Source organism: Panulirus ornatus, chromosome 29 (genome assembly GCF_036320965.1).
Source record: "Panulirus ornatus isolate Po-2019 chromosome 29, ASM3632096v1, whole genome shotgun sequence".
Classification (NCBI taxonomy): Eukaryota; Metazoa; Arthropoda; class Malacostraca; order Decapoda; family Palinuridae; genus Panulirus; species Panulirus ornatus.
The window spans coordinates 3,197,878-3,224,401 of record NC_092252.1 but is presented as its reverse complement, the minus strand read 5'-3'; the positions used below and the strand labels follow the sequence as shown (position 1 = coordinate 3,224,401).

The following is a 26,524-nucleotide window of genomic DNA, read 5'->3' as shown; positions in this document are numbered from 1 at the left end:
AGAGATAACATCTTGATGAAAACGATTCACAGTGGTATCGATTGAACGCGATGATCAGAAAATGATAGATATCTATCAGTCAAACACGTTTATGTTGAGCAATGTAAAATATATCTCAAGGATCATACACAAGGAAAAATTTAGATTTGATGAGTGTCGTAATGTTAGAATTTAAAAAATCATGTTACCTTTGTATCAACTCCTTAGAATGTTCTGAATACACAGGACTAGTTTTCACTTCATGGCAATAACAACAACCTGTACTTTGCCGCTGAATATTCCAAGATACCTGGATTTATCCATGTTTACAGAGGTGGCTGTGTTTTTTGTGTGGAAAATTGATACATACTGTTAATCCCGAGAAGTGATTTGCATCTGATGGAAACATTTACGGGATATATGAGAAATACGATTGTCAGCAGACAAACAGGTGGATAATGCTGCATCTGGCAACTTGCTGACAGGCAGGTGTTCTGCTTCCATTTCAGTTTTCTACCATTCAGTTTTCAATGTCATCTCTTCATTCCATAAAAGGGTAAGGCATGGAATCCTAGTGCTGTCACTAGGTATCCTATGTGGTTTTGTTCCATTTTCGTTTTAGAAGCGAGGCTGTATAGACAGTTCTATTATATATCCTGATTCATGGATATCACTCAAATAATACAGCTGTATTTTTACATTAACCAGCTGCCTGAAGATCCTAACCCAAGTATATACTCTCCATTAGCTTATAATTTTTTGGACCCTTCTAAACTTACTCACCAATAAACAATAAACTTACTTTACACGAGGTTTTGTCTTTGATAAGTATTGTTGTTTATGTAACCTAACCTTGGTGCTTTAAGTTGTACCTAGTACCTTCCCGTGACTTAGTAAGAAAGGAAAGGATAATCGATCTGTTGCGGTGAATTCAATTAAGGAAAAATTAATGAATGAATTTTGGCAAAATGCAGAAACAGGATGTCTAAATATTTTGCCGAGGATGGTGCAAAAAGTATATATATATATATATATATATATATATATATATATATATATATATATATATATTTTTTTTTTTTTTTTTTTTCAAACTATTCGCCGTTTCCCGCGTTAGCGAGGTAGCGTTAAGAACAGAGGACTGGGCCTATGAGGGAACATCCTAACCTGGCCCCCTTCTCTGTTCCTTCTTTTGGAAAAAAAAAAAAAAAGAGGGGAGGATTTCCAGCCACCCGCTCCCTCCCCTTTTAGTCGCCTTCTACGACACGCAGGGAATACGAGGGAAGTATTCTTTCTCCCCTAACCCCAGGGATAATATATATATATATATATATATATATATATATTTTTTTTTTTTTTTTTTTTTCAAACTATTCGCCATTTCCCGCGTTAGCGAGGTAGCGTTAAGAACAGAGGACTGGGCCTTTGTGGGAACATCCTAACCTGGCCCCCTTCTCTGTTCCTTCTTTTGGAAAAAAAAAAAAAAAGAGAGGGGAGGATTTCCAGCCACCCTCTCCCTCCCCTTTTAGTCGCCTTCTACGACACGCAGGGAATACGTGGGAAGTATTCTTTCTCCCCTAACCCCAGGGAGAATATACGATATATATATATATATATATATATATATATATATATATATATATATATATATATATATATATATATATATATATACTCACGTCTAGGTTATATGATAAGGTATTTCTCTCTCAGAATCATGGTTAGAAGAGGAATCAGATATTGATATCATATCTAGTATGATATATCATAACAGGCGTTAATCTCATGCCGGCTGGGTCATGACAGAAGCTTTCATATCACTGAACGATCAAGATATGTAGGTTGCCCGCTGCACTTGTCATAGGGATTAGATCCAGAAACAGGTGACGTATGGAATCCGGATTCGAATTCGTGTGGCGAACGGTCGCCTCAGGCATTCTTCAGGGCAGCCTGTAATTGTTTACATTGCGCAGCTGACGTGAGGGTGAGAGGGGGAGGAGTGTTTGTCGTCTTTATCAATATATTTGGGCCTTACGTCTGATTCTCGTCACGATTTTCTTTCTTGGAGACAGGTATGGTGCTACCTTCTGTTTGTAAAAAGTTCAGATATCTGTAAAGTTGAAGGGTAGAGAGAGAGAGGTCGGCTCTCACTGAATGATAGTTTATCGGGAAGGGAAATTTCACTGACTTGTTTTGTTTCGTAACTTGTTAATTTCTCTCGTGGAAGACTGATGTTATGGAAATATTTCTCTATATTTACATCCATAAACTTGTAGATTTAATGGTGAGAACATTGATTTCAAGATGAAATAATGCTGGTGTAGCTGACTTCATGCAAACAAGAGGCATAAAAACAGTTTGACAGTCACTTTTCATGGATAATTAGTATGATATGCCCTTAAACTGTACCCCACTTTAACAATCAATTGATAGTCAGTATCCTTGAATCAAAACATTTCTTATCTCATTTATTAATAAGTATTTGTTCTGATGGTTATTTTGATTATGACTTGCATTCTGTCTGTAGTATTTGTGGTTTATGATAAGTTATAAGCTTTGAATATTGGATGATATTGTGTACTTTGTCACATCAGTATGGAAAGACATGGAGTTTTATTTTGCATATTTTTAGTAAAATTTTATATGCATATGCATTCATATATTTGTGAAAATGATTTTGGCTAGATTTTTTTTTTACTTATTGATTTCACTTGAGCATATTGGAAATTATTTTTTGGTAAAATTTGTAATTGTCTTTGAAGACTGCAGTTTTCATGCTTTTCTGTGATATCATAGTGTATTTAATGTTATATTTATAGATTTAAAGATGAATTAGAATGATAAAAAGAAATACCTAGTACCAAAGCAGGATTTTTATATTTTTCAGTGGATATTTGGTTATTTAGAGGCATCTTCTCTACCCCCTTTTTTTATGTCAAATCTGATTATGTGTTTACAATGTTGAAGCATGGCTATGGTCTCCTCAGAATGAACCTAGAGGCAGTATTCCCGCCAATCTTATAATGACACATGAGTTATATCTGGACTCTTAGGTTATTTTAGGTGTTTATTTTCTTATTATCAGTCTGTAGTGTTCCAGGGTTCAGATTTAGATTCTTGGACTAAAAGATGGTGTGCTTGTTTCATTTTTTACTTAATTACCTGGTCTGTGGCCTTCTTTGTCAAGAAACAAGTTCTACCTTTGAAGTATGTTATTGCTTCTTGCAAATGTTTAGAATTAAGTGTTTTGGGTTTTGATTTATAGTATTTTTTAGACTATGTATTGTATCTTTGATCTTATAAGACCATTTTGTAGTGTTATTTTGAAACAAGTTAGTACCACAAATATACTACGATAATATTTTTGGTTGATCAGGTACCAGTACATGTATATATATGCTCTCAGAAATATGGAGGACAGAAGTCTCTCTTTCCATGATGGTAACTAGCATTTGTTATTGATGCACAAGATGAGGCAACGATTGTTGGCAGTTCTCCTAACAGGTAAGACTTTTTATTTCTGGTTTTATTACTCTTGTTTCATTTATCTTCCTAAAGTAACGTAGGATAACCTGAACAGAATTTTGTATTGTATTGGTCAACCCTTTTGCTGAAGAACGAAGCTACTCAGATTTTGAAAGAATATTTATTTCCTTAGTTCCTAATTGCATCATGGTAGGCACTGAATATAAATTGGACTGATAATCCACTTCCATCCCAACTTACATATTATTCTAATCACAAATTTGAATAATTTTTTCATCTCCTTTGCAGTGTTACTGGCATTGTGTTCTGTAAAGGGCAGCATCCATGGCACACTTGTAAACAAGAGAGCATGTTGGGGAGGGGTGGCCCATTTTAATGCCACTGGGGGAACCATCACATCACCCCTTTACCCAAGAGATCCACCCACTCATGTATCATGCTCATGGATCCTTCACAACCCTTACCAAGATACTGTTATTTTAAGGTAAACCAGTCTAGTGTAAGCTTTTTAGAATTACCTTGATAACTTAGTGTTGAAGTGGAAACATGATACACATCATTCCTTTTGCAAGGCTTATATTTTTCAGTTAGGGAATTTTGGGGGATAAAGAGAGATAGGAACTATCAGCATACTTATGAGCACATTTCTAAACTTTTTTTTTAGAAAATTTTACAATGTAGTTCATATAGAAGTAGGTAGGAAAATTAACTACAGTCAACTGTTGGTTAGTGCAATATCTGTCAGTGACAAAATTTTGTGTCTGACAGATATTGCACTAGCTAGTAGCATTTTGGCCTGTACAGTTAAAATTGTGTTTATTTTCCATCTACATGGTTTGGCATGCACAGTTAAAACTGAGTGAAACACTGAGCATGTATTGCAACCCATAGTGGATGCTGCTGAAGTTGAGAATGACTAAGTGATTGGAGCAAAGCAGAGTATGTAGTTTTATGTTGATATAGGAATGTTTTAGTGTGATTAGGGTGAATGAGAACAGGTAGCAAAAAATGTAGAAAATGTATGACAGAAAGTCACTCATGATTAAGTGATGTCAGGAGGTGCAGGGAATATTTTGAAAGTCTTAGATATATATATATATATATATATATATATATATATATATATATATATATATATATATATATATATATAAATGCTGTGTTGCATAGAAAAATAACCTTTACTGTACTTTTCAAGTACTACATTTTTCTCTGAGTCAGTAATTTTGAAAGAAAGTGTTTTCTAAGATGATTTTTTCTTTTGACAGTTTCAGCAGGTTTGACTTGGATGAAGACAAAAATTGTAAAAAGCAGCATGACTGTTGCCCACACCAGTGGTTATTGATAAAGACAGAATCAAGCAAGCCAGAACAACAGAACACTTCTTTTAATAGTAGGAAATCGAAGAGGCCTCACAGTCAGAAAAAGAGAAGAGAAGCTACTTTCAAAGATAGGAGAAGAAATGCTGATGGTTCCACCAGTGATGGCCACAGAAGGATTTTGCATGAAAACAGACATGATAAAGATAAATCTTCAGTTTATTCAGTCAGCAGAAAGTGGTTCAGTCATCACCAGGATCATGATGGTACTACAGTTGATGTATCTTCAAACTTGACATCACAGAGCCACAAAATAAGCATTGCTAAAACTAACAGCAGCTTGGCCATATTCTCTCATAATCCTGTACACAACATTGCAGAGGAAACTGAGACCACGGGTCACATTTGTGGCAAATCAGCACCTTATCCTATCATTACTAAAGCCTCTAGGGTTATTGTCAAGTTCTTTTCAGACACTAAGGCTGACTCCAGTCATCTGGGCTTCACGCTGCAGTATCAGATAAGTGAGTTGAATAGACACTATGGTATGAGGGAATGTGCAGATAATGATGTTTGACCCTTTAACATCTCATAGATTTTCTCTCAACTCTTGTCCTACCCATTTCTTTTCAAATTATTTAACACATTTTTATCCGTACAGAATGAGAAATGAACAATATGAAATTGAATTTAACCATATAAAGTCCATGGTTGTTGTGTCATTAGTAATTTAGTAACAGTAAACATTGTTGCCTGGAGGGCAACTGAGCATTATATGGGCCATCCCCAAATCCAGAATTTATCTTTGAAATTGAGGCAGAAAATTTCTCTTCATAAATATCCTGATGCTAATATATCAACCCCCCCCCCCCCATACACATGTACATACACACGTCCACACACGCAAATATACATACCTACACAGCTTTCCATGGTTTACCCCAGACGCTTCACATGCCTTGATTCAATCCACTGACAGCACGTCAACCCCTGTATACCACATCGCTCCAATTCACTCTATTCCTTGCCCTCCTTTCACCCTCCTGCATGTTCAGGCCCCGATCACACAAAATCTTTTTCACTCCATCTTTCCACCTCCAATTTGGTCTCCCTCTTCTCCTCGTTCCCTCCACCTCCGACACATATATCCTCTTGGTCAATCTTTCCTCACTCATTCTCTCCATGTGCCCAAACCATTTCAAAACACCCTCTTCTGCTCTCTCAACCACGCTCTTTTTATTTCCACACATCTCTCTTACCCTTACGTTACTTACTCGATCAAACCACCTCACACCACACATTTTCCTCAAACATCTCATTTCCAGCACATCCATCCTCCTGCGCACATCTCTATCCATAGCCCACGCCTCGCAACCATACAACATTGTTGGTACCACTATTCCTTCAAACATACCCATTTTTGCTTTCCGAGATAATGTTCTCGACTTCCACACATTTTTCAAGGCTCCCAAAATTTTCGCCCCCTCCCCCACCCTATGATCCACTTCCGCTTCCATGGTTCCATCCGCTGACAGATCCACTCCCAGATATCTAAAACACTTCACTTCCTCCAGTTTTTCTCCATTCAAACTCACCTCCCAATTGACTTGACCCTCACCCCTACTGTACCTAATAACCTTGCTCTTATTCACATTTACTCTTAACTTTCTTCTTCCACACACTTTACCAAACTCAGTCACCAGCTTCTGCAGTTTCTCACATGAATCAGCCACCAGCGCTGTATCATCAGCGAACAACAACTGACTCACTTCCCAAGCTCTCTCATCCCCAACAGACTTCATACTTGCCCCTCTTTCCAAAACTCTTGCATTTACCTCCCTAACAACCCCATCCATAAACAAATTAAACAACCATGGAGACATCACACACCCCTGCCGCAAACCTACATTCACTGAGAACCAATCACTTTCCTCTCTTCCTACACGTACACATGCCTTACATCCTCGATAAAAACTTTTCACTGCTTCTAACAACTTGCCTCCCACACCATATATTCTTAATACCTTCCACAGAGCATCTCTATCAACTCTATCATATGCCTTCTCCAGATCCATAAATGCTACATACAAATCCATTTGCTTTTCTAAGTATTTCTCACATACATTCTTCAAAGCAAACACCTGATCCACACATCCTCTACCACTTCTGAAACCGCACTGCTCTTCCCCAATCTGATGCTCTGTACATGCCTTCACCCTCTCAATCAATACCCTCCCATATAATTTACCAGGAATACTCAACAAACTTATACCTCTGTAATTTGAGCACTCACTCTTATCCCCTTTGCCTTTGTACAATGGCACTATGCACGCATTCCGCCAATCCTCAGGCACCTCACCATGAGTCATACATACATTAAATAACCTTACCAACCAGTCAACAATACAGTCACCCCCTTTTTTAATAAATTCCACTGCAATACCATCCAAACCTGCTGCCTTGCCGGCTTTCATCTTCCGCAAAGCTTTTACTACCTCTTCTCTGTTTACCAAATCATTTTCCCTAACCCTCTCACTTTGCACACCACCTCGACCAAAACACCCTATATCTGCCACTCTGTCATCAGACACATTCAACAAACCTTCAAAATACTCATTCCATCTCCTTCTCACATCACCGCTACTTGTTATCACCTCCCCATTTACGCCCTTCACTGAAGTTCCCATTTGCTCCCTTGTCTTACGCACCCTATTTACCTCCTTCCAGAACATCTTTTTATTCTCCCTAAAATTTACTGATAGTCTCTCACCCCAACTCTCATTTGCCCTTTCTTTCACCTCTTGCACCTTTCTCTTGACTTCCTGTCTCTTTCTTTTATACTTCTCCCACTCAATTGCATTTTTTCCCTGCAAAAATCGTCCAAATGCCTCTCTCTTCTCTTTCACTAATACTCTTACTTCTTCATCCCACCACTCACTACCCTTTCTAAACAGCCCACCTCCCACTCTTCTCATGCCACAAGCATCTTTTGCGCAATCCATCACTGATTCCCTAAATACATCCCATTCCTCCCCCACTCCCCTTACTTCCATTGTTCTCACCTTTTTCCATTCTGTACACAGTCTCTCCTGGTACTTCCCCACACAGGTCTCCTTCCCAAGCTCACTTACTCTCACCACCTTCTTCACCCCAACATTCACTCCTCTTTTCTGAAAACCCATACTAATCTTCACCTTAGCCTCCACAAGATAATGATCAGACATCCCTCCAGTTGCACCTCTCAGCACATTAACATCCAAAAGTCTCTCTTTCGCACGCCTGTCAATTAACACGTAATCCAATAACGCTCTCTGGCCATCTCTCCTACTTACATAAGTATACTTATGTATATCTCGCTTTTTAAACCAGGTATTCCCAATCATCAGTCCTTTTTCAGCACATAAATCTACAAGCTCTTCACCATTTCCATTTACAACACTGAACACCCCATGCATACCAATTATTCCCTCAACTGCCACATTACTCACCTTTGCATTCAAATCACCCATCACTATAACCCGGTCTCGTGCATCAAAACCGCTAACACACTCATTCAGCTGCTCCCAAAACACTTGCCTCTCATGATCTTTCTTCTCATGCCCAGGTGCATATGCACCAATAATCACCCACCTCTCTCCATCAACTTTCAATTTTACCCATATTAATCGAGAATTTACTTTCTTACATTCTATCACATGCTCCCACAACTCCTGTTTCAGGAGTATTGCTACTCCTTCCCTTGCTCTTGTCCTCTCACTAACCCCTGACTTCACTCCCCAGACATTTCCAAACCACTCTTCCCCTTTACCCTTGAACTTCGTTTCGCTCAGAGCCAAAACATCCAGGTTCCTTTCCTCAAACATACTACCTATCTCTCCTTTTTTCACATCTTGGTTACATCCACACACATTTAGGCACCCCACTCTGAGCCTTCGAGGAGGATGATCACTCCCCGCGTGACTCCTTCTTCTGTTTCCCATTTTAGAAAGTTAATACAAGGAGGGGAGGATTTCCGGCCCCCCGCTCCCGTCCCCTCTAGTCGCTTTCTACGACACGCTAATATATATATATATATATATATATATATATATATATATATATATATATATATATATATATATTTTTATTTTATGATGAATACACATGAAAAAATATGTATATATTATTAGATATGGGAAGTCTTTAAAGGGCTGTGTTTAAATGAACATTGCTGTAGAACGTGGTAATTTACTCCTTGTTGTATTTACCCCCCAGTTGATAACATCCTTAATATTGTTTGTCCGTCATTTTCAGTAATTAACCTGCGAATTTTTGTATGATTATTTCACATTTCTGAACCTCCTCCTATCCCCATAGTTGTCCTACTTATTCTCCCTCAAGTTTACTTATTATTTGACATACTTCAGACACTTACTTTTTTCAGAGTAATTCTTATGACAGTAAGATGTTGTTTTCTTCTTGTGTATGTTTAATGGATTTGTTATCTATTTGCAGTAGTTTCTAAAATGGTAGGTCCTGTTATTATGCCCAAAGATTTACAAATCTGAAAGCGTTTGGGAAAACAGTGCTTTAAATCTTATTTGACTGTTGGTAGTGGGCTTAGATATTAGATACCTATGAACAGAAAAGTCAACTGATTGACTTCTTTGAAGTTTATGTATGGGCCAGTCCATTCGGGATGCACAGGATATAGTTACAGAATAGTAATAGTCAAGGTCTTAATTTATTGTATGTTGCTCAATGAGATGGTCTCAGATACTTTCCAGAGATGTTAACTTGAAGCACATTGGTAAAAACTTATTGCATGACTGATTTTTATTGTTTAAAAGTTTTCAGCTTGCATGACTAGAATAATTGTTACTCATGGAATCAGTAATATCGCAATTGGAAACATTCTCTCTCTTCAAGGCAACAACATAACAGTCTGTGGATCAGATGAATTTGCTTGTAATGATCCCAGACTTTGTGTCCCTGGCTCTTGGAGATGTAATGGCCAGCATGAGTGTCCAGATTCTTCTGATGAAGAAAACTGTGAAGGTGAGTAAATGTGATTGCTTAGTACAAGTATATGAATTTTTAGCATTTTGCTTATTACTGGTCATATGTCGTTTATGATTTCTTGCCTTGATACTCCAGATTATCAGACACACTCTCTGTAGTCATTTGGTTTACTTGCAAAGTTTGCACTCAAAGATGCCATTTTTATTGTCTACTTAATGAGTAGTCTAAATTGATGGCCAGTGTGGCAGGATGCTTGAGTATTCTGTACTGTTGAGTAGAACAAGTTTTGTCATAGAAAGCATGCCTATGAAGCTGAAGATTAGATTAGATTATGTTTTATGACCATTTCTGTTCTCTAACCTCAACTAAAAGAGATTTCTTTCAGATATATATGGGGCACTGTTTACAGCAAAGAATTGTTCTTCAATCAAAAGCATATCTTTTGACTTTCCCCCTTTCTCTATCCTTCCCTTTTTTCTTATTCAGGGCCGAGCTACAAGGAGTACTTTTGTACACATGACTTGAGCCTTTTTAAAAAGAAATATGTAAAGCATGTGAATAGGCCCTGACAGTTTTGCACCATGCTTATCTCTCAACAAAATTAAGTGATACCTATCATGCATTATACAAAAAACGAAATCATATGAAAATTAGTATCAGGAAAATAGGATAGATTCAGTTATGGTAGCCATAGGTCATAAGAAGCTGGTCCTCATGTTGGTATTGATGGAGGTTATTGAAGACCAGATAATCTGAGTAAGCTTAATTGCAATAGGAGAACTTAAGGACATCAGTAGTTTTGTTAATGGTAGGATATTGAGTAGACTTTACAAACTTGACCTGGAATGACAGTTTCTCATGTAAGTGGATATCACCAAAACAGACAAAGAATGACCTCATTTGTTCATATCCACTTTCTAGTTGTCATGTAAAATACACCAAATCCCTTTGTTCAGCCCATTGATGACACCCTGCCCCATCCTACCATATTGTTCCAAATCCCTCTATATCTCATGCATGCCTCTCACTCTCGTGTATGTTTTGCCCAAATAACTGAAAGTCTTTTTCACTTCACCCTTCCATGCTTTGTACACAAGCATATCCATACTTTTTTGTTTGAGGGATGTTGAGGGTGCTCTTGATACTGTATTAATAAAGTTTGTGGAAGATTGAATTAGCATATGCATCTTTAACAATATGATGTCTATGTCATTAGGATTTGACCTTGGTATTCAGTGCATTGTTGTCTGCTGTGTCCATTTATTGCTGAGGTAATGACACAGACTTACTGCTATTTTTCCCAGCTGGTTGTGCAGGTTTGACTGATAGTCAACACTGTGATGGACGATGGGACTGCAAAGAGGGGGAAGATGAGCTGGGCTGTTTTGGTAAGTATGAGGACTAGTTGTCTCCTTCTTTGGCATTCATTAAATACGTGGGAAGTGTTCTTTCTCCCCTATCCCCAGGAATATATTTTTGTAAATGATAAGAATAGAAGTGATGAATGTTTTATTAGCCATCAAGACAATACACAAAACATTTTGGACATGGATATGTGCCACAACAGCCTGGCCCTTTGAGTCAGAAGACTCTTACGAGAACCTTAGAATTTTTATATCTTTTCTACAACCCTATATTGGATGTGGATAGACGAGCACAGAGTTTACAAAAGAACTCGGCCTGTTGAAAGGCTACTAATGTGTGAGATTATCTCATATGTTTTTTATTTTTTTCTGGATGGTCAAAGAGCGATTTTCACTTAACTTTTGAAATGCAGGTGAAGTTGTATTTGGAAATCATGATATAGCTAGAAAGTAAAGGTCCTCTGGTTCTCTATTTCTCACTATAAAATGAAAGAAATACATGTAAAAGTATAGGATGTGTACAAAAAATGAGGTATGAGGTACATATAGTACAGCCATATCGTACTGCAAAAGTTAATATGTAGAAGCCGTGGCAAGAGGGATGGTGGTCAGAAGGAGGGGGGGTTAATATAAAGCAGGAGGTGAACCTTTGATGTAAATTCTGTAATGTCTTATCTCTGTATATGAAAGAAACATATGTAAAAGTAATGGATATGTAAAAATAAGTAAACATAAATTGTATGGCCCTGTTTGTGAGGAGGAATAATTCAACCGGAAGTGATGGGAAAGGAAGGGGGTATTGTTTAGTGACCCACATTATTTAAACAACATTTAACTCTATTTATGTTTTCTGTTTCTGAAATTGGCATATATATATAATGACTAAGAGTTTCTGAGCAGATTTACAAATGTCACAATATCAGTGAGTTATTCAGGAAAAGCCCAGGAAACTCAAACAGTCATATAATGATCCCCACTGCCTGCAATGCAAGTAGTTTTGTGATGACTTCAAACTATGAAGGGTCATGGGACTCAGCTGATCATTTGAAGAGATGTCCTGTCAATCAGGTAGCCTAACCTCCAGTATGATAATGTTGTTTGTTACTTTGTCATGTCATTGGTATATGTCTCCATGGATGATACATTCTTTGATTACAGAAGAAGGTCTCATCCTGAAAAGTTGATTTTTTTCTCTGTAATTAAAGTCAAGTAATACACTTATTTACAGTGAGTATTTGAACTGTATGTATTGTCATACAGTCCTACTAAGGAGGGATTTATATTATTAACCAAAGATGAGTTACCTTCAGCTTTAAACTTGTTCTTTATATTGTAAACCAAAGATGAATTAGCTTAAACTTCAAACTTGTTCTTTATATTGTAAACCAAAGATGAGTTAGCTTAAGATTTATCTTGATGGTTCAATTGCATATACTTCAACATTGCAGGCTGTGATGCTGATGAGTGGTGGTGTGGGGAAGGAACAGATTGTTATAAAACTGCAAGGCGTTGTGATGATATATCTGACTGCCACAATGGAGCTGATGAATTATACTGCAGTTAGTATTGCAAGAGATATAAATTCTTTTAGTTGAAAAAGATATATATATATATATATATATATATATATATATATATATATATATATATATATATATATATATATATATATATATATATATGTTGGAACCACTATTCCTTCAAACATACCCATTTTTGCTTTCCGAGATAATGTTCTCGACTTCCACACATTCTTCAAGGCTCCCAGGATTTTCGCCCCCTCCCCCACCCTATGATCCACTTCCGCTTCCATGGTTCCATCCGCTGCCAGATCCACTCCCAGATATCTAAAACACTTTACTTCCTCCAGTTTTTCTCCATTCAAACTTACCTCCCCAGTTGACTTGACCCTCAACCCTACTGTACCTAATAACCTTGCTCTTATTCACATTTACTCTTAACTTTCTTCTTTCACACACTTTACCAAACTCAGTCACCAGCTTCTGCAGTTTCTCACATGAATCAGCCACCAGTGCTGTATCATCAGCGAACAACAACTGCCTCACTTCCCAAGCTCTCTCATCCCCAACAGACTTCATACTTGTCCCTCTTTCCAAAACTCTTGCATTCACCTCCCTAACAACCCCATCCATAAACAAATTAAACAACCATGGAGACATCACACACCCCTGCCGCAATCCTACATTCACTGAGAACCACCAATCACTTTCCTCTCTTCCTACACGTACACATGCCTTACATCCTCGATAAAAACTTTTCACTGCTTCTAACAACTTGCCTCCCACACCATATATTCTTAATACCTTCCACAGAGCATCTCTATCAACTCTTATCATATGCCTTCTCCAGATCCATAAATGCTACATACAAATCCATTTGCTTTTCTAAGTATTTCTCGCATACATTCTTCAAAGCAAACACCTGATCCACACATCCTCTACCACTTCTGAAACCATATATTTTTTGGCTAACTGATGGAAGATGGATCAGAAATGGACCATCATCCATAAGTGAGTTAGTTATGAAGAAACATGCTGATTTGAAAAGGTGTGATTATGATAAAAAAATTTTATCATAATTTTTGAAATTCAATATATTTCTTATTGCATGTATTTTGTCACTTCAGGTTGCTTTAACCTAACCCAGTGTGCACCAAATTCTCAATCCTGTTATGACCCTAAGACACAGCGATGCGATGGGGTTTTGAACTGCCCAGGAGGACAGGATGAAATTGATTGCGGTATGTAAAAGTTTAGATTTATAATTTTTCTGATGGAGTAGTTATTCTGATTCCTATGCTTTGATTGAAAGTATCTGAAGGAGAAATGTACGAAAAAGCTGATTGGCATGTAGAATTACATTATTTACTTCCATTCCCTACCTTTTCATTCATTTTTATTTGTCTCTCTTCTCTCTGTCTTACTCATTCTCCATCATCTCTCTCTTTCCCTTTCTGCCTTCTTTCTTCCTGCTTCCTCCAGTTCCCTTCCCCTTGTATCTTTCTCTCCTCCTCTATTTTCCCCCTGTTACTTTTTCTGTATTGAATAAGGCACTATAATTGATTATTATTAGAGTTGTTGATAATGTGCTACAATAGGTTTTTTCCACACTTTAGTGAGTATGAGCTTCTGTAATTGGGACTATGTTCCAGATGTATGCAGGTAGACCATATCATGTACTCTGTCATATATTGAATGGAAAGTTGGTAAGGCAGTTTTTTCTTGATATTAGGCGAATATATATTTATATATTTGTAGGTTTGGAAAACTAACTTTGACACTAGAAACTGATGAAGATGAAATGAAAATAAAGAAGGAACTTTTTGAGAATGAGAATTCAGTTGAAGTTTGGTTTGTGATCAGCTATGGCAGCAGCATTTTAAGAATTCAGCTTACATCAGCAACATAGGTTATCTAGTTCAAATGATAATTTTATGTATTAAAGGTGGGCACTGTCATCATATGATCCCATGTAGTCGTGGGGGAGGATGCTATACAGCTTCCCAGCGTTGTGATGGAGCCTCACAGTGTGGCGATGGTTCGGATGAAGCTGCCTGTACTCCTCAGTTATGCCATCCTCAGGTAATTAACTCTTTATTTTCAAACTTTCATAGCAGTTTGGTAATTCTGCACACAAGCATTAATCCCCAAAACACAATAGTAGCCTCAGAGTGGCCTTCAGTGTTTGGTGATATACTGACTTCTATGTTGTCCAAGGTCAGTGCATGTTGAGAACACCTAACTTTCGGCCTCTTTGTCTGGCAGGTGTAAGGAAAGATCTTGTTTTGCATTTCACTCTGAATAGCCCTAAAGCATAATCATTAAAAGCTCTGCCCCACCAAGGCTTCAGTCATGGATGGAAGTCCTTGTTAAGATGAAGCCTTGAATGAGAAGAAAAAGAAATAGAATAAAAAATACTCCAAGAGCTTTTGTAGAGGTTGAAAGCTTGCCTTCTAAAAAGGGCAAGGTTAATATTAAGTATTGGAGATCACAGCATAAGATTCCAAGTAGTTTCTCATAGGGCACGGTTGGACATTAATAACATTGGAAATGATATCAGCAGTGAAACTCACCATGCAAATTCCATGATTTGATCAGGGAGAAATTTACAATATTCGAGATGTGTACAAAAATGGAAGTTAAGGAGAAATGTAAAGACTGGAGAGAAGTCAAAAGAATAGGACTATTGTTTGAAGGATTAGAACGTTTACTCTTTTTTGTAATAGGTTGCACCAATGTATGTTCCCAAGAATAAGGAAAAAGCCTTGATTTTTTTTGCAAGATTGAAAAAGAAAAGTGAATACTGGCACAAATTCATCAGTAAGCTCCTGGAAAACACAATAAGGAATCCCTTGCAATTTATAAAATTCGCTTGTGTCCAAATCAAGAAGTACATTATGAACTTTAACTATAGGAATGTACTTAGGAATTATAAGAAAAACTACAGTGGGTGAGAGATGATTGAATCATCCAAAAAACAGAATATGAAGACAAACGAATTACCAAAAAGAATGGCTTTGCCAATCATAGAATCAACAAAGTTGATGTGATATACTTTTGGCCAAAGACCAGAAAGACCAATCTTTGAAAGAATAGAGCTCATCTTAGGTAACATATAACATTTGTTCACACTGTCTCTAGCTGTCATGTGTAATGCACCAAAACCACAGCTCCTTTCCGCATCCAGGCTTCACAATACTTTCCATGGTTTACCCCAGATGCTTCACATACCCTGGTTCAATCCATTGACAGCACGTCAACCCCGGTATACTACGTCATTCCAATTCACTCTATCCCTCGCACACCTTTCACCCTCCTGTATGTTCAGGCCCCAATCGCTCAAAATCTTTTTCACTCCATCCTTCCACCTCCAAGTTGGTCTCCCACTTCTCGTTCCCTCCACCTCTGACATATATATCCTCTTTGTCAATCTTTCTGCCCTCGTTCTCTCCATGTAATCAAACCATTTCTGCTCTCTCAAACACACTCTTTTTATTACCACACATCTCTCTTACTCTTTTATTACTTACCCAATCAAACCACCTCACACCACATATTGTCCTCAAACATTTCATATATATATATATATATATATATATATATATATATATATATATATATATATATATATATATATATGGAAGCAGAAGTGAATCATAGGGTGGGGGAGGGGGCGAAAATCCTTGGAGCATTGAAGAATATGTGGAAGTCGAGAATATTATCTCGGAAAGCAAAAATGGGTATGTTTGAAGGAATAGTGGTTCCAACAATGTTGTATGGTTGCGAGGCGTGGGCTATGGATGGAGTTGTGCGCAGGAGGATGGATGTGCTGGAAATGAGATGTTTGAGGACAATGTGTGGTGTGAGGTGGTTTGATCGAGTAAGTAATGTAAGGGTAAGAGAGATGTGTGGAAATAAAAAGAGCGTGGTTGAGAGAGCAGAAGAGGGTGTTTTGAAATGGTTTGGGCACAAGGAGAGAATGAGTGAGGAAAGATTGACCAAGAGGATATATGTGTCAGAGGTGGAGAGAACGAGGAGAAGTGGGAGACCAAATTGGAGGTGGAAAGATGGAGTGAAAAAGATTTTGTGTGATCGGGGCCTGAACATGCAGGAGGGTGAACGGAGGGCAAGGAATAGAGTGAATTGGATCGATGTGGTATACCGGGGTTGACGTGCAGTCAGTGGATTGAATCAGGGCATGTGAAGCGTCTGGGGTAAACCATGGAAAGCTGTGTAGGTATGTATATTTGCGTGTGTGGACGTGTATGTATATACATGTGTATGGGGGTGGGTTGGGCCATCTCTTTCGTCTGTTTCCTTGTGCTACCTCGCAAACGCGGGAGACAGCGACAAAGCAAAAAAAAAAAAAAAAAAGAAATATAAATGGAGGTGAATGGTGAAAGAGATTAAAACTAAGCAAAAATTTTCGTTGAGGGGATAGTGTGCTGTTAGTGGGTTGAACCAGAATGAATGAAGTAGTCAAGGTAAACTATGAAGTAGTCTGTGGGGATTTTGCTCTGGATAGTAGACTCTGGTTTTGTTATATTGTACTTGATAGAATGAGACTGGATGTGTTTCGGTGAAGTCAGTGTTCATCTGTCCCTGATGCTTCTTTGCAAAGGCAGGAGAGACAGATTGATGTAAAAAGATATTTAGCTATATATAAAGATGATATATACTTACATTTACATGTGTGCATATTCATATATGTGTTTGTATACTTGAAGGCAATACCACACCAAATGATTTGGGGCTTCAATTATCAGTCAGAGATATTTATATGAGTATTTTGCTTTACAGCATGGAGCTTTTCTTTGTGCCAATCGGCGTTGTATACGAGATGCATGGAGATGTGATCAATTTGATGATTGTGGTGATGCTAGTGATGAAGAGGACTGCTTGAGGGTAAGCATAATCCCAACTGTATTGCTTTGTTGCTTAGAAATGCAAAGACTAAAAGGGCAACATTTATATTCATTGTAAAAGAGATGAATAGAAAGAAATCCCGGGCCACTAGATTGTCTGCCTTACTTTCCAGATAGTCCCTTTCCAGAAGTATCCATACATTGATTGAAACTGTATGAAAATTGAACCTGTGTTCACTTATTTTGAAGATTGTAATCTAGGACTGCCATATGTACATAAAGCTAATGTGTTTTTGAAATAATCATTTCTTCATATTATTATAATACTTGTAAACTTTTTACAAGGTTTAGTGTATCTTTGAAGATATCCTTAATGATGTTTTGAGAAACAGAAAAGTATTAGATATAGTTTCCATTTTCCTAGAGAGAACTGGTAAATTTCTATTTTGAATTTTAATCTCAAAAGTAGTCACTCATTTTATGTTCTGTCACAAAGGCAGTACCATTAGTGAATTACAAGTTTATTTTTAGGTGGAATTTAATGATTATTTACTTCTAATTTTCTTAACTGAGTCATACTTTCACCACAGCCTCATATCTCTCTTTTTCACACATACAGGATCAAAATAGTTTTAACACCTTGTATGCCCATCTTTTATTTATATGAAGGATGGTCACATCCAATTTTTTCCAGAGGAGATAACCGGACTGAACTGAATTACCAGAAAAAAAGCCAAGGAATACGTATATTGCTTGATTGCTTGCTGTTCCCTGTTTTATGTGATTGTTCTTAAAGACCACTGCTAAAATAGCTTCAGTTTGTCAAAATTTTCACTTGCAGACATTCCAGGCCAAACCATCTTAGTTATTTAAAGAATCTGAGGAATGTCTTGTGAAGCCACCATATTTGATCCTTCAGTTAGAAGGATTTGGACCCTTGCAAATTGTGTCATAAGCGTAGAGATTGACCAGAAAGTAATTATTATTACACTACACTAAGTTAACTCTCATAGTGCTTGTAAAGAATATTTGCAACTTTGATTATCCCTTGAATGAGAAATTTAGGCCAAGAAATACTGTAGCCATGTTGCCTGCTAGCTTGTGCTTTGCAGTACAATATCAGCAGTGCAGTTATTTCTCTTGCTTTCAGAACTCGGTAATAGTTGCAGCAGCAATGGGTGGATTGGTATGCTCATTGCTGTTGGTAATTGCTGTAGGTTGTACATGCCGACTGTATGCATTGCGTGTAGGGCTGGGTAGGTCACAACACCATGGTCACCGAGTAGGTCGACGCTCTACCCCACTGGCACCACTTTCACGACTTGAACAACATTTACTTCAGCGGGAGCCACCACCCTCCTACTCTGTAGCAGTTAATGATCCTTCAGCCTTGTGAGTATTTATTTTTGTAATATTAGTGGGTTCACATTTTGTATTCCATCATTCTGTTTTGCAAGATTTACTTTTTTTTATTCATTAAGAGTATGACCATAACTGTGTTTATTACTCACAGCTAGAGGATGAATTATGCTCTGAAATACCACTGAAACAATGCTATGCCATCAAATGTACAAATAATTTCATTTATTGGAACAATTCCAGTCCCACCATCTCGGACAAAAATCAGATTTACTCCAGGAATACAGGTTGATGTTCATTTTTTTACGAAAATTCTTTACCATTAAATCTGTTGCTTGGATGCCGTAAATATTAGGAATACCTGCAGACTTTTTGGTGGAAGTTTGAGTAGGCATTGGAGGCGTCAGCGTCGGAGACCACCTGCACCCCCAGATGGAGTATCGCCCCCTCTACCTGCTCCTCTTCGAAACCACATAGCTCATCACTCAGCACAAACATATGATGCTGGAGCAGGGCACACATCTCGAAGAGGAAGTTTTACAGGTACTGTATGATGATATTCTTTAATTATTGTGTACCCATTTTATGGAGCTCCTTCAGCTGCACCACATGCAGAAGCATGGAAATTAAGGAGTCTTCTGCAGTGAGAAAATCCTTGTTGAGACTATACTCACTTCTGTTCATTGATAATGATACAACTTCATGGAAGGTGACTGCTTACTTGCAGTGTAACCACTGTGCAAACAGTCTGATAACACCTTAAGATTAATGAAAGCATTATATGTACACAATTGTGATCATTCACATGCAGATACAAACCAGATCAAATCTTCACATATAGTAACCTTGAAATTGAAGACATTTTCTTTAGCACTCATTGTAGTTGAGATTCAGCAGTCATGTAAGAGAGGTGGAATTTGTCAAGAGAAAGGAAATGCCTCAAGATAAAGAGAAGACTTGAACCAAATGAAAGTATTAGATAGAAAACTTGAATAACTATATGTATATATATATATATATATATATATATATATATATATATATATATATATATATATATATATGTATATATATAGGTAGCGCAAGGAAACAGATGAAAGAATGGCCCAACCCACCCACATACACATGGATATACATAAACGCCCACACATGCTCATATACATACCTATACATTTCAACGTATACATACATATACATCCACAAACTTATACACATATTCACATGTTCCTATTCATACTTGCTGCCTTTATCCATATATATATATATATATATATATATATATATATATATATATATATATATATATATATATATATATATATATATATGTATATATATATATATATATATATATATATATATATATATATATATATATATATATATATATATATATGCACAGGAATGCATAGAGCCAATAGAGATGTAGAAGACACAAAAGCAGGCAACATACTGAAAATAAAAGAGGGCCAGGAGTGTTTTGTCCTCTTGAAGCTGTGTCTGATTTCATGTAGAAAATTCATGCTAGCATTGTTGCAGCCTTGGAGAATTTAAAGGCGAATATCTTGTCTCCCCTTAATAGTCCATTCCTCCAGTGTATGCTGACTAAAAGCTTCCCTTATCTCAAGTAATTTCATATGGTTCTGGTTCCACATTTGTGGTTTTCATTGGACATTCTTTAGCAGATCTGTTCAGTAATTACTTACTTCTACAGTATGAGGAAAAATTTCTACATTAATGGGTCCCATTCTAAATTTTCTTTATCTATGATAAGGTTTTGCCTTTGGGTAGGGTTAGCACATAGCTCTCACCACAGGATATTTTTATATACTTGTCCATTGTTTCCCACTAAATCCAGACCCTAACATCCACAGACAAATTCCATGGATTCCCCTGACTGCTTCATATGCCCTGGTTCAGCCCATTGCTGGCTTATCTCCTTTTGTATATCATATCAATTCAGTTTGCTCTGTTCTGTCATAGATAACCATCCTGTCTTAAATTACTTCCTATGGTCATTCTCACTTATTCAAAAATACCTGTATTCTTAATGCCATGTTGCAATTGGTTGTTTTCTTCCCCATGACAACCTTTAAGGTAATGAATAGTAAAACTCCTTTTATCCCTCCCTCTCTGCCATTTATTACAGCTGAGCCACTTCACAACAGATTTTATGAGCCATAATAAGATCCCATGACTACTTAATGACTTCATTTCTTAGCATAGAATATTTGGTCAAATCATATTACTATTACTTTTTTTCCTCAGTTTATTAATCAATGCAGCAGTTCCATGTATGTGTGATACTGAATACTTAGGTTCATTGATCTAAAGCTAGACTGTTTGGTGGAAATTCTTCATTGACTGTTGGCCTTGAAGTGGTGGAAATAATAATGAGGTTAAAAAGAAATGTCATGTTGGTGTTAATTTTTGTGAATCACTCTTATGCAATTTTGATACATACCCAAAAGTTCACATGCAAGATGTGTACATTCATGTTTGACCGATACACTACTAATAGAAAAATTATGTTACATCATCATGCTTTCCTACTGTAAAAGTATATATAAGGCTGAAATGTTAATGCTCCTAGATTTATTTTTAAGACACTCTTTATCTATAATCGTTCTTTTGATTATGATTAGTAGGACCTTGAATTTATACACAATCTTGGGAAAGTTATTGTCTATTTCTTAACTGATTTGTCTCTATCGAAACAGTGGGTAATTGTGGAGCAAGAAGCAGACGCAGCAGTGAAGAGAAAGAAGGAGATGAAAGAGCTAAGGTTGGCACACTCCTCCCAGTGACCACTCCTAGACAACAGGTATGTGGCAAAAGTGTATGTATGTATGTGCCATCTCTACAATTTGTTGAATTATAAGTTACAGGAATAGTGCTTAAAGACATGTAGTAAAGCATTCTGCAAGTTAGTTTTGCTGTCACTGTATTTCCAGGGAAGTATGATATTTATATGAAAATTTAGGGTTGCATCAGCTAGCAGACAAAATAAAGTAGAATTATGGAATTATAAAAAGAAAAAAGGGAAGCATCTGTGTGTAGAGAAAAGAGGGTATTAGGATAAGGGAAGCAGTAAAACAGAAAAAAAGGGAAAGATCTCTGGCAGAAATTGAATGGTTTTCAAATATGCAGCACAACACTGATTAGGATTGCAGTGTTAAAATGCTCAGGAAAGAGAGCCATCATTAGAGAAAGGAAAACTGTCTTTCCACCCAGAATGATTGTGCTTGTATAGATTATCAAGACCAGTTGATCTTATACCTACTCAAATGATTTTGTTTACTAGTAACTGAATTTGTACTTGCTACTTAAGAGGGAGCCATGTTGACTGTATCTCAAAAGAACAATACATATTTTAAGCCTGAGACTGTAGTGTGATAGTAGGTGGTGGCAGTTAGTAGTAGACTTGATTATTATCATCCTGTTATTATCTCTGAATTTTGCGGGATATACTGGTGATGTGAATGGCTTGATGAATAGATGCTGAAAAATATTAGTTTTGATAATGTAACTGTAACAGCACTTCAGTGATAATTGTATCAATTCAACTAGTCATACCTTACATATTAGAACAGTAACAAATACCTTCATCTTTATGAGATTTAAATAGAACTTTAAATCTGTTTGCTATGATTTATCTCTGATAGATTTGAAGACAATAGATTTCATGTATTTGAAGACCACCTCTTGACACTAACTATACAGCAAGTCTACATCACCTTGTATGAATTGATTGGTATGATCATTCAAAGGAATACTTGGATTTAGATATGTGGTAATTAACCATTAAAGTGAATTATACTTTTACTAGCCTCTTTCAGTGCTACTTTAAGATGTCATATATTTGCATATCCTAACCTGCCTTATATCAGCTAATATAGAATTCTTCACCCTTCATATGATTTTGGTCGACTTCACCCTTCATATGATTTTGGTCAACTTAGATTTCAGATGATTTGGTGGTAGGAAAAAAAATCTTTCAAAAAGGGAATATTCTTCTTTGTAATTTCATCCAAATTTTTACAGAACCTTTAAGTCCATGAGGAAGGTATTCTTGGATATTTTTGCTCAGTAAGATTAAGGAAAAAGAAAATGCAGTAGCATTCCTGTAATACCCATCTTATAAGTGTGAGAGAGATGTTAGTTGCCAGTAAAATATTATTATTATTACTAAACAGAGCTCACTTTTTCATGAAGCTCCAGTCTGTCAAGAAATGGAGACATGCTTTTAAGGTGCATATTGTAATATCCATGTTAAGGAGACCCACATTACCTCTCTTGATAAATGTAAGATCTGCCTTCCCATATTAACAAAACATAAAAGTTAGAGATTTGGACAATATTCTTAGTGCTCATATTGCACTGAGTTAGCAGTGCTTTCAGTGATGACTAAGCTAATATGCAGAATTATTTCAAGCATTGTTGATGGATCTTCAGCATTCAAAGTTGCATAGTAAGTTGACATTTGAGAATTCCAACCTTTCTTGGTAAATGTCTTCGTTGCTGTAGTCACTACATCTGATACACTCGTGAATACTAACACAGATATATTAAGAAATTTGCTTACAGGATTCAGCTCCATCTCCAAACACTGAAGATGTTCCCATGTTATCATCAATTGCTGACTCTGGTGAAGAAGATAACATGGAAGATAGAGATGATGCTCCCTTGCTAGACTTAACTTATGATGAAACAGGTAAAATATGATATACTTTTGTATTCATGAAATTTTGAAATAAGTTATCTCACATTAACTAGAGATAGGGTATGAAGTATTTGTATGCACATATGTGTACACATGTTTACATGATTATGATTCATTCAAGCATGTCTGTGTATTCTTTAGTCTTTCTGTCAATGTGTTATGTATACTGTATATGATAACCTGTTTGCACATTTGGTGTGAGAGGTTTGCATTCATGTGACTTAATCTCTTTCTTCACCTTACTCTCATATTGAATAGATTTCAGTTTTTCCAGTGCCATCTGCACTTATTTCATTTTTACTAGTTCCATGTCCACCACTTTGTTGTCTTAGAAATGCTAACTCTTGTTCATCTTGACTTTTTCTTGTCATTTCATTTTCCTGCAATGTTTTGTAACAATAGAAAATGGGCATTTTAGATAGTGCTTCGTAAGGAATATGAAGGATATTTTACTTCCTGCAAATCTGAGTCCTCCCAGGATCCAACTAAACCAGATCACTGGGATATGGACAATAGTTTTATAGTTCACGTGGGAAATTAAGGTGCTTGCAATACCTGATGGCCTACCTCAAAGCAAATATAAGGGTGGGGGGATACTAGAGCTCATTAATGAGCAAAACTTTATGTGCCATATTTGTCTTTAGCAAATACTTGTGATCGAATTGATCTTCCAGCCATTGAGCGGTTATGAGTTGTGGCACTTGAAAAAAATCAAGTTTTTCAGATTTTCCTAATATGCAAAATTATGCTGTTACAAGCCCCCAATTTAATCAGCTCATCACCATCAGAGAGGGGGACCTGTGGTTTACATATGATGTTTCTGTCATGTACTGCTCTTGAGTTAATGTGCTAACAAAAATGTATCCTCAGACAGATAGACACATAGATGTGGGTGGCTAAACAATGTCTCTCATACATTATCTGTAATTGCAGGACACACTGATGTACCTCATGCTCAACATGTAGAGGTAGAACATGGAAATTAGTGCAAAAGAAAAGGTGTCATTTTGTGTGTCTTTTTTGAAGATACATTAATGAAATGATTTTTTTCCTAGATTATGAAGACTATGCCACTGCAAGTGTTGGTGAGATAGAAGACATTGAAGAAAGCAGTACTGAGGTATCTGCAGGCTGTCTTGCACCTACAGCTGTAGTTGGTCACTGCACTGTCATGGACACAGAGTACTCCACACTCATGTCATCTGATGGTTGCAGTCAAGTTCAAGAAAATATCTGTGATAATAAGTCTACCTTTCAAGGAGAAATCACATCTCATACCAGTCATGAAAACAATGACATTGAGCATCTTTGCATAATAGATAATCCTTCTCCACATTCAAACCATGACAAGGAGGATGATTTAAGTTTAGCTGGAGATGTTTTGACGGACACCAAAGCAGCTGTGTTAGCTCTCAGTGCTGTCCAGCGACATACAGATGGGGTTTGTCAGGTTGATACAGAGTTAATGTCACACTGAAATTATCTTTATCCAAATTTCATAACAAAGGCCACATTTTTTGTTGTATAGATGTTTTTTTATTTTCTCATGTAATGCATATGTTTGCTTATGATAGTAATCTTAATTTTGAGAATTTAAAAAATTTTCAAGAGTTAGTGATAGCATACGGGTTCAGGACACTGACTTGATACAGTCATTGCTAGTAGAGCATTTTCATTTAGAATAAGTGACACTGTCTTAAAGACACTTAAGAGATAAAATGAAGTTGGAGGAAGTAGTGTATTAGTTTAATCTTTTTTCGTGCATTAACATTTCAGAGGTTAATTTTGCAAATACTGAAAAGTGTTGACCACACATGGATAAATCTAATTCTTAGAATTTTTTTCCAGTCAGTATAATGTATTTTTTCTTATGTTTGATATACTGGCCAGCATTTCTTTCCATCCAACATAATAACCAGAAGTTATGCAATTTTTATGGGATGGTTTGACTATAGTGAGAAGTATTGGAACAGGACTGGTGAGTATATAGTGTTCAGCACTGAAGGATGAAATAAATAATATAAGGTTTAATACAAACAGGAATAACAGACTAGCATACTTATGATGAGGTGCAAAGGCTTTTACATAACTAAACTGCATGTAGTGATATGCAAAGTCTTTTCACATTGCTAACTGAAAATTAGAAAAGCTGTCTTCAATGAAATGTGTCAGTTTTATTACATGATTAACTCAAGGTTACTATTAGTTTCTTGAGTAGTATTTGTAGGCCTTGTCATATAGCTAACCTGAACTCGTAACTCTTGCTTGCAGTGATTGGTTACTGCTGTGACAAATCCCATCTATAAGTTCATTGCTGTCTACAGTAATATGTAAATGGCCTTTCACTTGGCTAGCCTTAACCCTTAACTTCACCCAGTTATCTAGTAAATAATTATCTAACTCTCATAAGCATTGATGATTTATACACAAAACTTGTGCATAACTATAAATTCTGTATTTTTAATATTGAAGCCTGTATTGAAATAATTGCCTTGCCATTCGAATACAGATGAACGAAAAAGAACACTCAAGTAACTTTCAAAAGATTGCCAGTACATTAATAAGTAAAACATACACTGTGTATACATGAGTAACATGAGAAATGTTTGGAAAAGAACGGTGAATATTTGATGCTTTTTGGTAAAAGGGTCCAGTAAAAAGAGTAATCAGGATGTAGATTATAGAAGACTGACTGTGTGCGAAAGAAGTGGTGAAAGTGAGTGAGCTTGGAAAAGGGGCTTGTGTGTTTAGATATCATGAAAGATTGAGGTAAGAGTGGTATAGAGTGATAGTTAATGAAACAAGGGTGTGGAAGGTATTTAGAGAAGCACTGCTTACATGTGCAGGTGAAGTTTGTGCTCTGGAGAGTGAGACGTGGGCACATGAGAGATTACCATGGGAGATAGTG

At 36.7% G+C, this 26,524-nt stretch overlaps 1 protein-coding gene across 3 annotated transcripts; it reads left to right on the top strand.

The window, feature by feature from the left end:
* Nucleotides 1-1,922: 1,922 nt before the first annotated feature.
* On the top strand, nt 1,923-26,060 carry LOC139758013 (uncharacterized). Of its 3 annotated transcripts, none has more exons than XM_071679004.1 (15): nt 1,923-2,051; nt 3,356-3,483; nt 3,754-3,949; nt 4,734-5,308; nt 9,693-9,821; nt 11,090-11,173; nt 12,598-12,708; nt 13,797-13,910; nt 14,615-14,751; nt 17,470-17,574; nt 18,685-18,926; nt 19,249-19,436; nt 21,614-21,717; nt 23,481-23,607; nt 24,672-26,060. In XM_071679004.1, exons 2-15 carry the CDS (start codon nt 3,441-3,443, stop codon nt 25,091-25,093), a joined length of 2,577 nt encoding a protein of 858 aa, XP_071535105.1. In that variant the 5' UTR covers nt 1,923-2,051; nt 3,356-3,440; the 3' UTR covers nt 25,094-26,060. The 3 variants fall into 3 exon arrangements, with proteins under 3 accessions (XP_071535105.1, XP_071535106.1, XP_071535104.1); XM_071679005.1 differs by having other exon boundaries at nt 1,934-2,051; nt 19,261-19,436; nt 24,672-25,230; XM_071679003.1 differs by having other exon boundaries at nt 1,938-2,051; nt 3,386-3,483; nt 24,672-25,230.
* Nucleotides 26,061-26,524: the final 464 nt, after the last annotated feature.

What these genes read in the sequence shown, in the direction of transcription:
- LOC139758013 (XM_071679004.1), top strand. Translation starts at nt 3,441, where the DNA reads ATGCACAAGATGAGGCAACGATTGTTGGCAGTTCTCCTAACAG. An exon ending in ACAGGATGAAATTGATTGCG is followed by an intron (nt 13,911 to 14,614) that starts GTATGTAAAAGT and finishes TATGTATTAAAG; the next exon opens with GTGGGCACTGTCATCATATG. An exon ending in CTCAGTTATGCCATCCTCAG is followed by an intron (nt 14,752 to 17,469) that starts GTAATTAACTCT and finishes TTTGCTTTACAG; the next exon opens with CATGGAGCTTTTCTTTGTGC.